This window comes from Echinops telfairi, unplaced genomic scaffold (genome assembly GCF_000313985.2).
Source record: "Echinops telfairi isolate 266 unplaced genomic scaffold, ASM31398v2 ScPeMD7_7467;HRSCAF=8505_1, whole genome shotgun sequence".
In the NCBI taxonomy this organism is placed as follows: domain Eukaryota; kingdom Metazoa; phylum Chordata; class Mammalia; order Afrosoricida; family Tenrecidae; genus Echinops; species Echinops telfairi.
The window spans coordinates 13,848,440-13,861,218 of record NW_022111368.1 but is presented as its reverse complement, the minus strand read 5'-3'; the positions used below and the strand labels follow the sequence as shown (position 1 = coordinate 13,861,218).

Below are 12,779 nucleotides of genomic sequence, written 5' to 3'. Positions count from 1 at the left end.
CAGCAGGCTAGAGCCTTCTTGCTTCCTGGTTCGCTTTTCTACATCATCAGCATTGAGTCTGAAGAGGGTCAAGATTGAACTTACAGACTTGAGTTGGACTGGGCTGGGCTGCCTTCTTAATCTATAAATACTTCTTGATAAAAAGCTGTTACACACACACACACACACACACACACACACACACACACGTCACTGGATTTGTTTCTCTAGACCAGTGGTTCTCAACCTTCCTAATGCTGACAACCTTTAACCCACCATGAAATTATTTTCATTGCTACTTCATAACTGCAATTTTGCTAGTTATGAATTGGGCAACCTGTGAAAGGGTCGTTTGACTCCCAAAGGGTCACGACCCACAGGTTGAGGACCACTGTTCTACACGCATCTGGCCTAACACAACCCCACCCCACTTCCACTCCCAAGAAAAACAGCTTAGCAAAAGCTGCTGCCATGAAGAAAACTAGTATGTTGAGAAATAGAAATCAATGGAAGCTGGACAGCATACCACAAAAATCACTTAAATGAAAACACCCAACTTTGCTGACATAAAAGCCTTTGCGTTTAATTTGGTAACACACATTTGACAAATACTTGTAGAATAAAATTATCCATGGACAGCCACAAATAACAAAACTGTAAAAAACATAAAAGCAATACTTTTCCAACAGACATGTGTTTATAAAATTTCCTACTGTGAATCTGGAAGACTCATTTCTCCAACCTGAAGTCCCATCAGGTGACCTCAGGTAGGACGTACATCCAAACTCTTAACACATTTGGCAATTAAGGATCATCTCTTGGAGTGAGCTGTAGGGAAGCGAAGGGCCAAATCGTGGGATATAATACAGAATGGAAGAATCCACTGGAAAGTGTTCTTTATAACTAAGGGCAAGAGAAACGCAATATACTAACCTTTCTTAGTTTCCTGTACTAGCCATCGCTGTGAAATCACTATCAGCTCACAGCAACCCTAAAAGACAGAAGAGAATGCTAGCCTGTGATCCTTAAGGAAGCAGACCCCGCACCTATCGTCTGAAGGGCAGCTAGTGGGTTCAACCACTGACTGGCCTTTCACTTACTGGTAGCACGTTTAGCTCTGTTGAGACCAGGGCTCCTTAGTCTCCAGTAGCCAGTCTAGTTTTCTAAGTATTGTCCAAGAGAAGGATATAAACGGCTTTAAAAACTTGGTTTAATTTCCCCCCTCTTTAGCAAGAAATCAGCAGCCCTGAGACTAATTTTTCATGCCACGAGAGCTAATGTACATCTATAAACGAGCTAATTTTAGATGATCAAATAGAAACTGATCCAAGTAACATTTTAGGATATGAAAATGCACTTGAGGAAAGGTAAGGTCTCTCCAATTAACTTTTCAAACCGAAATCATAAACACGCCAAATAATTATTTCTATTGTCCAAAATCAGTTTCCCCAGAAGATGCACTAGATGTTTGCAATGGAGTGAAACTTGCTCATGAGTTAAAATGGAATGCCTGCCTCTTCATAGTATTCACATATACTGAAAAGAAATGAGAAATTTCTATCCATCTGGAATATACCATTTATTGTTTTACAAGACAGCCACATAAAGACCATAAAAAAATAATCAAATGCTGTTCTCTGAAACACAACCAGGACGATTTAACACAGGACGATCACATACATCAGCATCTAACTGATCCGACGAGGCTACGGAAGTAAGCTACATCTCAGACAACGGTTTCAGCAAACACCTCTGTAGAGCACACGTGCACGTCCCGTGTGAAGATTAAATCGGCTGCTCCTCCAGGGGGCGCTCCACAGCTTCCATCAGCTTCTTATTTGCTTCTTCATTGTGCCGGCTTTGGCAGTGAGTTAGATGCTTCTTGAAGCCTCTTGGGAAATTTGATTCAAAATTACAACGGGGACATTTAAGTAAACTTTGCCCATGGGCAGCGACGTGGTTTTTGAGGAGCGATTCCAACAGAAAGGCCTTGCCACAAATTGTGCATTTGTAAGGGCTGTGAACATTATGCTTGTTGACCAAATGATGTAAGACGGCACCTTTTTTCATGGCACGGCAGCAACAGATTTTACAGTAATACTTTCCTTTCCCCCGTTTCATGTATTTTGCAATCTCTTCTTCAGAAATAAAAGCCTCTTTTTCTTCATTAAACTGGAGCACGTGTTTGGACTGTTCAGGACTAGCCATATCCAGTTTGTTCTCTTTACCAAAATCAAGAGATTCTACATCAACCTGCTCTTGATCACTGCTTGATTCTTGGCCCTTAATATCGATCGCATCCAAATCTGTCTTGACATACTCGCTACTACTAAGCTCAGCATCGGAGTTCTCTTGGTTGTCTTTCTTGAACTTCTTGGAGGCAGAAAACAAAGTGTCATCTAAAAGTGCCTTGGGGGTGATGAGTTCTTCCTGACCCAACATGCCACACTGAGGATCGTCTAGGGCATCGACCACCAGTTCATCACCAAGTTCACCTGGCTTCTGAGGTTCAGAGAATAGAGCAGATTTCGGAAGTTCGGGGAAAAGGGCATGCTTCCTGGGCTCTGGGAAGAGAGCCCGCTTTCGTGGTTCAGGAGCAGGAGCTGGGGCTGCCTTGGTGGGCTCAGGGAAAAGGGCAGGTTTCCTCGGCTCAGGGTCCAGGGAGAGGACGGGTTTCCAGATGTCTGAGGCTGCTTTAGGGGATTCAGATGGCCCAGAAGGACCTGCTTTCCTGGTTTCAGGGAAGGCAGGTGGTTTCTGAGGCTCAATAAAAAAGGAAGACTTCCAGAGATCAGGAGAACCACCATGAGAACTTTTCTGGGGCTCGGGGAAATCAAGAGAGGCAGGCGGAGTTTTCCTTTGCTCAGGGGAAATCTTCCAAAGTTCGGGGGACCCGGAGGGTTTCCTGAGTTCTGGAGATCCCGCTGGGCTTCGAATCTCCGGGGACAGGGGAGGCCCTGCTTTACGGAGCTCAGAAGATGCTGGGGGAACTGCTTTCCAATGCTCAGGAGACAGGGTGGGAGTCTTTCGGAGTTCTGGTGGGCCAGATTTCCATGATTCAGGAGATGCAGGGGGAGACTTCCAAGAACCAGGTGATACGGAGGAAGACTTCCAGGAAGATGGGGACACAGAAGGAGTCGGTTTCCAAGGTCCAGGTGATACAGAAGGAATTGGTTTCCAAGGTCCTGGAGACACTGTGGGAGCAGGTTTAGCTGGCTTCCAAGGTCCTGATGATGCCGAGGGACTAGATTTCCAAGGTCGAGGAGACCCAGGAGGCCCTGCCTTCCAAGAACCTGGTGACACAGCTGGGGCTGGTCTCCTGGGCTCTGAAGAGACAGTAGGAAACGACTTCCAAGATTCAGGCGACTCAGATGGGGACGGCTTCCTGGGCTCAGGGGAAACAGTCCGGGCTGATTTCCGGGGTTCTGGAGACACAGTTGGGGCTGGCCCCCAGGGTTCAGGGGAGGCAGTCAGAACTGGTGACTCTGGAGGTGAGGCAGAAGGTGGCCCCAGTGTTTCTGGGAAATGAGAGTGCTTCTGGGGTTTGGTATTAATTAGAGTAGTCTTTACCGTTTCAGCAGACACAGTGGCATGTTTCTGTGCTTCAGGAGAAGGAATAGGGGCAGGTTTCTGAGACTCGGGAACCACCGGATCTGGGTTTGGAACATGCGGAGAAGAAACAGAGGCAGATTTTGGAGACTCAGGAGAAGTAAGAGAAGGTGATGGTGGCTCAGAAGCCACAGTAGGGCCAGGCTTCGGAGGCTCCAGGGGACTAAGGGGCGTAGGTTTCGGTGATTCGGGGCCAAGTTTCTGAGTTTCGAGAGAAAGGACTGGTGTTGTTTTCAGTTCTACTGAATTAGAGGGTATTTTCTGTTGATCAGGAAGAGGGGGGCTTTTCACAGGCTCGATTTCTCTGTTTGGTTGATTTTTGGGTTTATCGTTCCATTTCTCCGGGGCCGCATGCTTGGATGTGATGTGATAGTAGACATTGGAGTACATCTTGCTGGTGAAGAAGCACTTGTGGCAGTGGAACAGCTTTGCACTCTTCTGGTAAAATATCATTTTACCTAGCCCACCAGCATCCATATCATCACAAAATTCTGGATGGATGGTACCGATGTGGATTTGTGTATTTTCATAATCCGTGCCCCTGAAACTACAGTGGTCACACTCCAAACGGGCTGATGGCTTCCGAAGTTCTTGGAATATTTCCATTTTCCCTTGTATGGCAACACACACAATTATATTCTTTAAAATGTTTGATGTTGCTGCAACAAAGCAGAAACAAATTATTTTTGGAGAATACAAGTTTGAATGCAAAGCCACCACAACACACTTTCTGACTGGGTAAGTCGAAAATGGCGTCTGCATTTATTAGATAATACAACTACAAAGATTTCAGAGGTGAGAAAGGAAAAAATGGAATTAATTTTTTAACTGAGGCCTAGGCATTCCGGCAGGACATGTACATTTTCTCACTTAATCCTTCTCAGACTACGGACGTCACCACATACAAAGAAACTGAGGTTCAGAGATGTGACTTGTCCAAGGTTGTAAGACAATTACAAATGACGGAGCTGAGGTTCACACATGCAGCCTGATTCCAGAACTGGATGTGCCTTCCTGTGACTCTCTCTCAACATCTCAACATGCTGCGAGCACACATCAAAATGAAATCTATGTTACAGCTGAGCACGAGGATGTCTTATACTTCAAATCCTTCTCAGAAAGCAGTTGTTAAACTAAACCAACTATGAAAACATGGTTTGTTTTTTCCTTCTCCCTGTTGGCTTATTTGATGCCAGCATATAATGGAATGTTTTTGTTTTATCTGGCCAAATATAAAATCTGGTGTCCGTTTATCTAACAAATGAAATCTGTGATACTCAGTGCTGTTTTACACACTTGTACACGCTTGGAGTGTGAGGAGACAAGGCATGTGGAAAGGAGTGTGGAGAGGGGGGTCAGAGATGACACCTGAGCAGCGATCTTGGAAGATGTGAAGGAGCATGCCACGTTAACAGGAATTCACACAAGAGGGCAGGGCACTATAAACTCCCCGAGGCAGGAATGTCCTTAATCCATCTAGTACAAGAAGGAATAAGACAGGAATCCAGTCTGCTATCTCATCCCAGTTAATTCCACTGTTTCAACAACGCTGATTGCATAGTCTCTCTCTGGCTGGTCATGTTTCAGTTAGCACTTACTAACTTACATGCGTGTGCTTCTATTCTGGGCTCTGTTCTCTTATCTATTACTCCACTAGCTCTATCTGGTACAGCTCTTTCCCACCATGTATCGAACAGTTGCTATAATTAAAGAAAAGTACCAGACACTATTAAGAATATCTAATGTGCTGTGTGCTATTGGTAACAGCAGTGCCAAAATGTACTCTCTCCACTTTACGATTCCTCAAAGAACAGACAGTAGCATCTGTGATCACAGGGTCTCAATTAAAAAACAAAACAGCATTTCCAATTTTGATAACTTTTACTTTCAAAGTTACTATCATTAGTAACTATTGTTTTATTATCACCTGTATCCATAGTTTCTCACTTGATTTTTTAAAATCTAATGTTGAGAAAGGCAGTCATTGAGAAAACACATTTTTTCCTCAAACAGTGTTAGCTCCTTATAATATACTGTTGTTTAGAAATTTGCTGTGGGGCTTTCTTGTTCTCTAAGTGCACGCAGCTAAGTGCTCGGCCGCTCACCAAAAGATCCACAGTTTGAACTCACCAGTGGCTCCCAGGAAAAGATGTGGCAGTCAGCTTTCTTAAAAATTAGAGCCTGGATAACTCAGTGGGGCAGTTCTACTCTGTCCTAAAGGGTCACAGGGTGGGAATCTAGTCAGCAGCAACAAGCTTGGTTTGTAGAAAATTGCTTGTAGGCTTTCTTCTTTTCCATAGAGGAAGTCCTCGGGTTCCCAGTGTCAGACTCAGGGATAATTTGTACTCAAATATTAAATAAATTGGCCCTCCCCTTTAAACCAAGACCCAGCCCTTACTTACACATTCATTATCACCATCAGCTTCACTGCTGCAGACAGCTTTTACATCACTGATGGCCTCATGCTTTCTTCCATGTTATCGCCTCTCACTGCCATTACGTCGAAAGCCTCACAACTGCCTCTCTGGGTTTCCGAGTCTGGGTCAATCTTCATGGACCAGAAAGCTTCATCCTTTGCCCGTGGAGCGGCTGGTGGGTTCTACTGCCCACTGAGTGGTTAGCAGCCCAATATAAGTCATTATGCTACCAGGCTTCCTTCTTTTGCATGAAACCAATAAAAAACCAAATCCATTGTTATCAAGTCCATTCTGACTCTGACCCTGCAGGACACAGGAGAATGAACTCTGTGGGCTTCCGAGAACGTACATCTGTCCAGGAGTACAAATTCTCATTTTCCTCCCTCGGAACAGTGAGCGGTTTCGAGCTGTCAGCCTTGTGGTTAGCAGCCCAAACGTGTAACCCACTACACCACTAGGGCTCCTTCTCTAGCACCAAAACTCAAAAACTCACTGCCATCAAGTCAGGTGCTACTAATCCGACATAAAGATACGTGGAAACTGAAATGGACTCGTTCATAACTCGTTCATAACCTGTATGTATGCTACAGCCACACTAGGTATCAAAGACAAAAATACACATCAGGCCAGGAACTCAGTTAAGTATCTAATGCAGGGATTTTACAAACTGCAGAAACAAAGGCTTGTTATCTTAATCAATTTCCATAGGAAGGACTGAACCCAACCCCAAACCATCTCATAAATGGACATTTTAACAGAGGATATCAATTCCCTCTTTAGCCCTGGTCCTCCTTTTCTGATTGTTACTCAAACCTTATGAGCCCTTTCTAGTGAAAAGCGCTAACCACTTTTCTATCTGCATTACTGCATATCTCCATTTGGGAACACTATACTAATTACACATCACACAGCTAAGCTAGTCCATTTCTAACAAGGAATACCTGGCCTTATTCCTACTGCTCCAGGGGCTAACACTTCGGCTCTCCCAATTCTGTGGCTGGTCAGTATCCACTTGTCCTTAACTGCTACCCCTATTCATTTCCCACGGGTCAAGTCCATTCTCCCACCCTTTGTCTTTGGCCATTTCTTAAGTCCAGCACTCATCCCCATGTTTTCGGTCTGATTCAATCCTGACTGCTTGAGGCTTCTCGGTCGTTCCCTACCTCACCCAGCTGCCCCTCAAGTGCTTCTCCCGACCACCAGCACTTTTCATCCAAGTTTCTAATTCCCATGCCTGCCCAGGGCCGTTGATTACCATCCTTCACGGTCCCATTTTAACAACCTTTAAGAAAGAAAATTTAGTTAAGAACACTACAGAATTCCACTCTCCAAACCCCAGTTCTCTCGTAACCTCTTGTTGAGTACACCCCCAAGGTCTTATTGATCAACTGCCCCACTGAGCTTTCTTGAATGCAATCTTGACAAAGTTTTCCAAGCCTTCTGAGTCACAGCTAGGTGTGTTCAAACTGCCAACCGTCCTAATAGTAGACGTTCCGTATTGGGAGCTGAACTGGTAGCTACATAATCTGGTGTCAATTTGAAGATTAAAAGTGTAGGGGTGGAATCTAGCCTAGCCAATGAGGCCTCTGTGTGGGCATGGCCTTCTCCTGAGGATTCTGGGAACTCTGGTGTTCCTCCTTGGAAGTGGGAGACACTCTCTTGTTGCTCATTCCCTGCAAGACATCCCTGAGGTGAAGCCACATGGACCTACCCTGATGTAGCCAGTGCTGAGCTGGAGGAACCACGTGGAGACCCCTGCCAGCGCTGAGATATGTACACCACCACTGGATCCACAAGACTTCCCACCCACTGGCCTATGATCTTCCTGCATTAGGAGTCATTGCACATGTTTCATGAGTCTGAAGAGGGCTTTATAGATTGGTATCAGACATATGGGCTAATATCAGACTTATGGACTTGATCTAGTCTGGGCTGAGATGTTGTCTCAATATTCAACTGCTCTTGTATATAAAGCTTTCTTGTACACAAGTGTCTATGAATTTGTTTCTCTAGTCTACCTGGACTAACACACACATATAGGTGTATGTACTATGCTTTCACACATTACTTGGCATGGTATCTACATTTATGTAGTTTCAGTGTGAATGCCTTTAGAGAAAACGGTCTTCCTCTAAAAAATTCAAGCACTTTCCCAAAGAATTTCTCATAAATTTTCTCCTATAACATTAAAAAATGAGGAATATATGCAAAGCCATGCTGGTAGTAGAAGAATACTTTTACAAACCCAGGGCAAGTGCTTTTAGCATGGGGAAGAAATAAAGACTTACCAGGTGTATTAAAAGCGGTCTTCGGAGAACTGGCAACCTACATGGAGAAAGACTAGATGCTGAGCCTGGGGGGAAAAACGAAAAGAAAAAAAAACAAACAAGGATAATGAAGATCACATCTCTACGATAATCTGTAGATTATCCACACAGATCTTTCTTCTCTCATCACTCGCACCTCCTCTAACGAGAGCTATCCAATCAAACGTGCTGGGGCACATAATGAAACAAAACCAAATACAGAGGGTAGGTTTGTGAGAAACTGTCATACATACAATCCACACCACCATGTCTAATATCGGTTTAAGAACCCCCCAAGCCATGGTATTTTCCACTGCCTCATGTGCATGTGGAAGTTGGACACTGAATAAGGAAGACTGAAGAATCACATTTGCCTTGTGGTGAAGAATACTGAAAGTGCCATGGGCCGCTAAAAGGACACACAGGTGTGTCTTGGGAAAAGTACAGCCAGAATGCTCCTTAGAGGCAAGGATGGCAAGACTTCGTCTTAATACTTTGGACATATTGTCAGGAGAGACCAAGCCCTGGAGGGCATCCTATTTGGTAAAGTGGAGGGGCAATGAAAAAAGGAAGACCCTTATGGAAATGGACTGACACAATGGCTGCTGCAATAGGTTCAGGATAGCAACAATCGTGAGGATGGTGCAGGACCGTGCAATTTCGTTCTGTGGTGCCCAGGGTCGCGATGGGTAAATTCTGACTAGATGGCACATTACAACAGCAACACGGAAGCACCAAGGAGTCCTGGGGGCATAGTGGGCTCCACACTGGGCATTAACCACAAAATCAGCAGTTCAAACCCACCAGCAGTTCAGAGGGAGATAGAATGAGGCTTTCTACTCCCCATCAAGTGTTAACAGTCTCAGGAACCTACAGGGGCAGTTCTACTCTGTACCATAGGGTTGCTGTGAGTCAGAATCCAGTCCAAAGCAGTGTAAGTAATAATGTCCATGTGCTGAACATACCCTTCGCAAACCCAGCATACGACTTTAGCGTAAGCACCCTCGGGACATGGTGATCCAGATCTTCCCTTTCTGACAACACTCCAGACAATCTGCTGCTGCAGCCACAAACTACAGAACCACCTGGTGTGTTGTTAATTATCATAGCAAATGACTATGCAGTAGAGGAAGTGACAATAAAACAGGGTTTCCAGAATGATGTTGGGCTGCTAGTCACAAGGTCAACAGTTCAAAACCAGCCACTTGAGGGAGAAAGGTGGAGCTTTCTACTCTTGTATACAGTTAGTCTGGGAAACCCACAGGGACAGTTCTACCCTGTCCTATGTTGTTGCTATGAGTCCAAGTCTGCTCGACGACAGTGAGATTTGAGTTTCGGACAATACTGGACAAAAGCAGAGTAAGGACTGTAGACACTAGATAGTAGGACTGAGCCACCTACAAAGTATGCAGCATGACTTGTAAAGAGAAAGCCTCATCGTCTGTTGACTTGAACGGAAGGTGATAAACCTGCCATGAATATAGAGGGCAAAAAATACCACCAATCAGGAAAAGGCTCATGTGTACTCTGACAAACTGGAGTACTCTCTAACCTGTCCCTGCACCCCCTTCTCTATCCCTCATCACTCATTCCTTCCAGTCCACTCATCCTACTGCTACCAGTCAATTTCCAAACACAAAAATCTAATGTCACTCGCCTGCTCACAATTCCTCAAAGCCTCATCAATACCTACAATATTTTAAAGAGAGCAGACACAGCACTCCATAAACACACCATATCTCAATATCCAGCTCTCAGCTTTGCATTCCAATGTAATTCCTTAACTGTTCAAACTTCCCTTCTTTTGCATAAGTTATTACTTCTTCACATTGCCCATTTTATCCTCTAGACAAATCCCTACCCATTCTTCAGGAAGTATTTCTCCTCAATCTTTCTCAATTCCCCAACCTGTTCTGCTCCCATAAAGAGTTACCGTATTAGAAACCTACAGGGCAGCTCTACTTGGACCTGTAGGGTCACTATAAGTCAGTATTGACACAGTGGCAGTGAGTTTTATTTATTTTTAGTTTTCTGTATCCACAAGAAGCTCTGGTGGAATGGTGGGTTACGATATGGGCTACTAACGGCAAGATCAGCAGTTTGAACCCACCAGTTGCTGGGAAGGAGAACATTGAGACTCTGTTCCCCTAAAGATTTACAACCTCAGAAACTTACAGACGCAGTTCTATCCTGTCCTATGGAGTCGCTCTGAGTTGGAACCGACTCAAATGGCAAGGAGTTCATTTTTCCCCTCATTTTCTATACACACACCTCCATTACAGCAATGATTCCACAGAACATGCACACTAGCAGTGCTCTTGGACAGCAGGACCTACATGTAGTCATCCCTATAACCCTCTCTGTAAAGGATGCCTAGTAGTGTCCTCAGAGAACCTAGGACCACTAACTGGAGAGTCGAAGGTTCAGGCCCACTAAAGGCTCCACGGAAGAAAGATGAAGCTACCTGTTACTGTACAGGTCGATAGCCTCGGAAACCTTATGCAGGTCCCTATGGGCTAGAATCAACTTTACGGCAGCGGGTTTGCTTTTTGGGGTAACCCTCGGTCAGAAAAGGTGTGAGGGATGCAGATCTTTGACTTCATTGGAGGGGTGTGTGTGTGTGTGTGTGTGTGTGTGTGTGTGTGTGTGTGTGTGTGAAGAGTCCAACTTAACATCAGCTCGAGGACGACTGCTGGGGCAAAAGTCAACCTTTTTTAATACTCACGATCACGGGCTTTCTTAGGGAAGTTCACCTATCATTTGTGAAAAACTCTTTCTCCCAGAAGCAGAAAGCAATTCAGGATGAAAAAGGCTCAGGATAGTTCTTCAGCCAGGACACCACCTTCCCAACCATGCCCACAGGCAGGCCTCTCAGCCCTCTTGGCCTGGCTCGGGCAATGGCACTCACCAAAAGCCTGAACCCAAAGGCACTGTGCTCTATCTAGCTCTACAGGTCAGCAAACCTAGCTCTCCAATCAAGTGCATGGAGGCCCCGGACTGTGCAAGCAAGCTCCCCGTGGGAAAACGTACTCAGCTTTACTCACGTCCGGGCCCAGGAAGTCCACCACTCTATTTCATGCTCTGGTTCTTGGATCTGCTACTGGTACCCTTCTGCCACTTCTCTGGTGCCACTGCTTTCTGTCCCTGAATCAAGAAGATTCAATGCACAGGGATCTCAGGGGCCACTCCACTCCTGGCTCTTCTTTCTTGATGGAGTGAGACCCCCTACCATGATGGCTCATTTTATACCCAATGGGATGGCAAAGCAGACCAATCCCCACACCCCAGTTCCACCCAAGGTTTTACAATCACGACGGGCTCTGTTCACATCACTCACCAAACAATATAATCCTAAGCATTATCCCCCACTTTCTCTTACCAGGCCCATCAGGAAAAAGTTGTTTGCTGGGAGTTACAAAGATTATGGGTGAGTGGAAGAACCCTATCAAGTAAATCACTACACCACACTCCAGCACTTCCCTGGTACACAGTAGGTAATCAGAAAATATATTCTCCCATGAAGAGTGAGGACCTGATCACAGATACTGCCACCGAGCTGATTCTGACTCACAGTAACCCTACAGGGCAGGGTAGAGCTGCCCCTGTGGGTTTCCAGGGCTGTAATTCTTTACAGAAGTAGAAAACCTCATCTGATGGAAACCCACCATCTTTCTCCCATGGAGTGGCTGCTGGTTTCAAAATGCTGACCTTGCAAGTAGCAGCCCAACTCATAACCATTAGGCCACCAGAACTCCTTGATCCCAGACTAGCAGGATTTTAAGTGACTGAGACTTTTCAGCTACTTGCAAGTCTTACAGACTACTCTCTAAAAGACCTAAGCTACCCTGGAGCCCTCAAGGACCGCCTACTGAAATGCAAGTCCTCACATTCAATACCTTGCCAGTGGCAGCCTGAAAAACAAACCTGGGACAAGATGTAAGCATGATGCAATCAGAGCCGAATGACAGCTCACAGGGAACTGGACTCAAGAGAGTTATCCTTGTAGAGCATGGTCTCCAATTCTGGGTAAGACAGACACTCTGAGTGAGACGCTAACAAACTAAGGAATATGCGATAGCAACCAGAATGGCTGGTCCTTTTTTTTTTTTCTCTTACTTTTAATAAATCATTTTATTGTGGGCTCTTACAGCTCTTATAACAATACATACATCAAATTGTATTGAGCACATTTGTACATCATTTCCAAAACCTTTTCTTTCTACTTGAGCCCTTGGTATCAGCTCCTCTTTCCCCCCCTTTCCCCTCCCGAGCTCTTGATAATTTATAAATTATTTTTATTTTCATATTTTTTTAAAATCGTTTTATTAGGGGCTCATACAACTCCCATCACAATCCATACATACAGCAATTGCGTAAAGCACATTTGTACATTCATTGCCCTCATCATTCTCAAAACATTTGCTCTCCACTTAAACCCCTGGCATTAGGTCCTCATTTTTCCCCTCCC

The 12,779-nt window shown here is 44.9% G+C and overlaps 1 protein-coding gene across 1 annotated transcript; it reads right to left on the bottom strand.

The window, feature by feature from the left end:
- Positions 1-536: 536 nt before the first annotated feature.
- CHAMP1 (chromosome alignment maintaining phosphoprotein 1) lies at positions 537-11,389 on the bottom strand. The gene is made up of 3 exons (XM_004704427.2): positions 11,356-11,389; positions 8,294-8,358; positions 537-4,247 (listed from the first exon to the last, which is right to left on the bottom strand). The coding sequence occupies exon 3, from the start codon at positions 4,192-4,194 to the stop codon at positions 1,765-1,767; it is 2,430 nt and encodes an 809-aa protein (XP_004704484.1). The 5' UTR covers positions 4,195-4,247; positions 8,294-8,358; positions 11,356-11,389; the 3' UTR covers positions 537-1,764.
- Between the last annotated feature and the right edge of the window lie 1,390 nt (positions 11,390-12,779).

Excerpts from the sequence above, each read along its gene's own strand:
- CHAMP1 (XM_004704427.2), bottom strand. The coding sequence starts at position 4,194 with ATGGAAATATTCCAAGAACTTCGGAAGCCATCAGCCCGTTTGGAGTGT.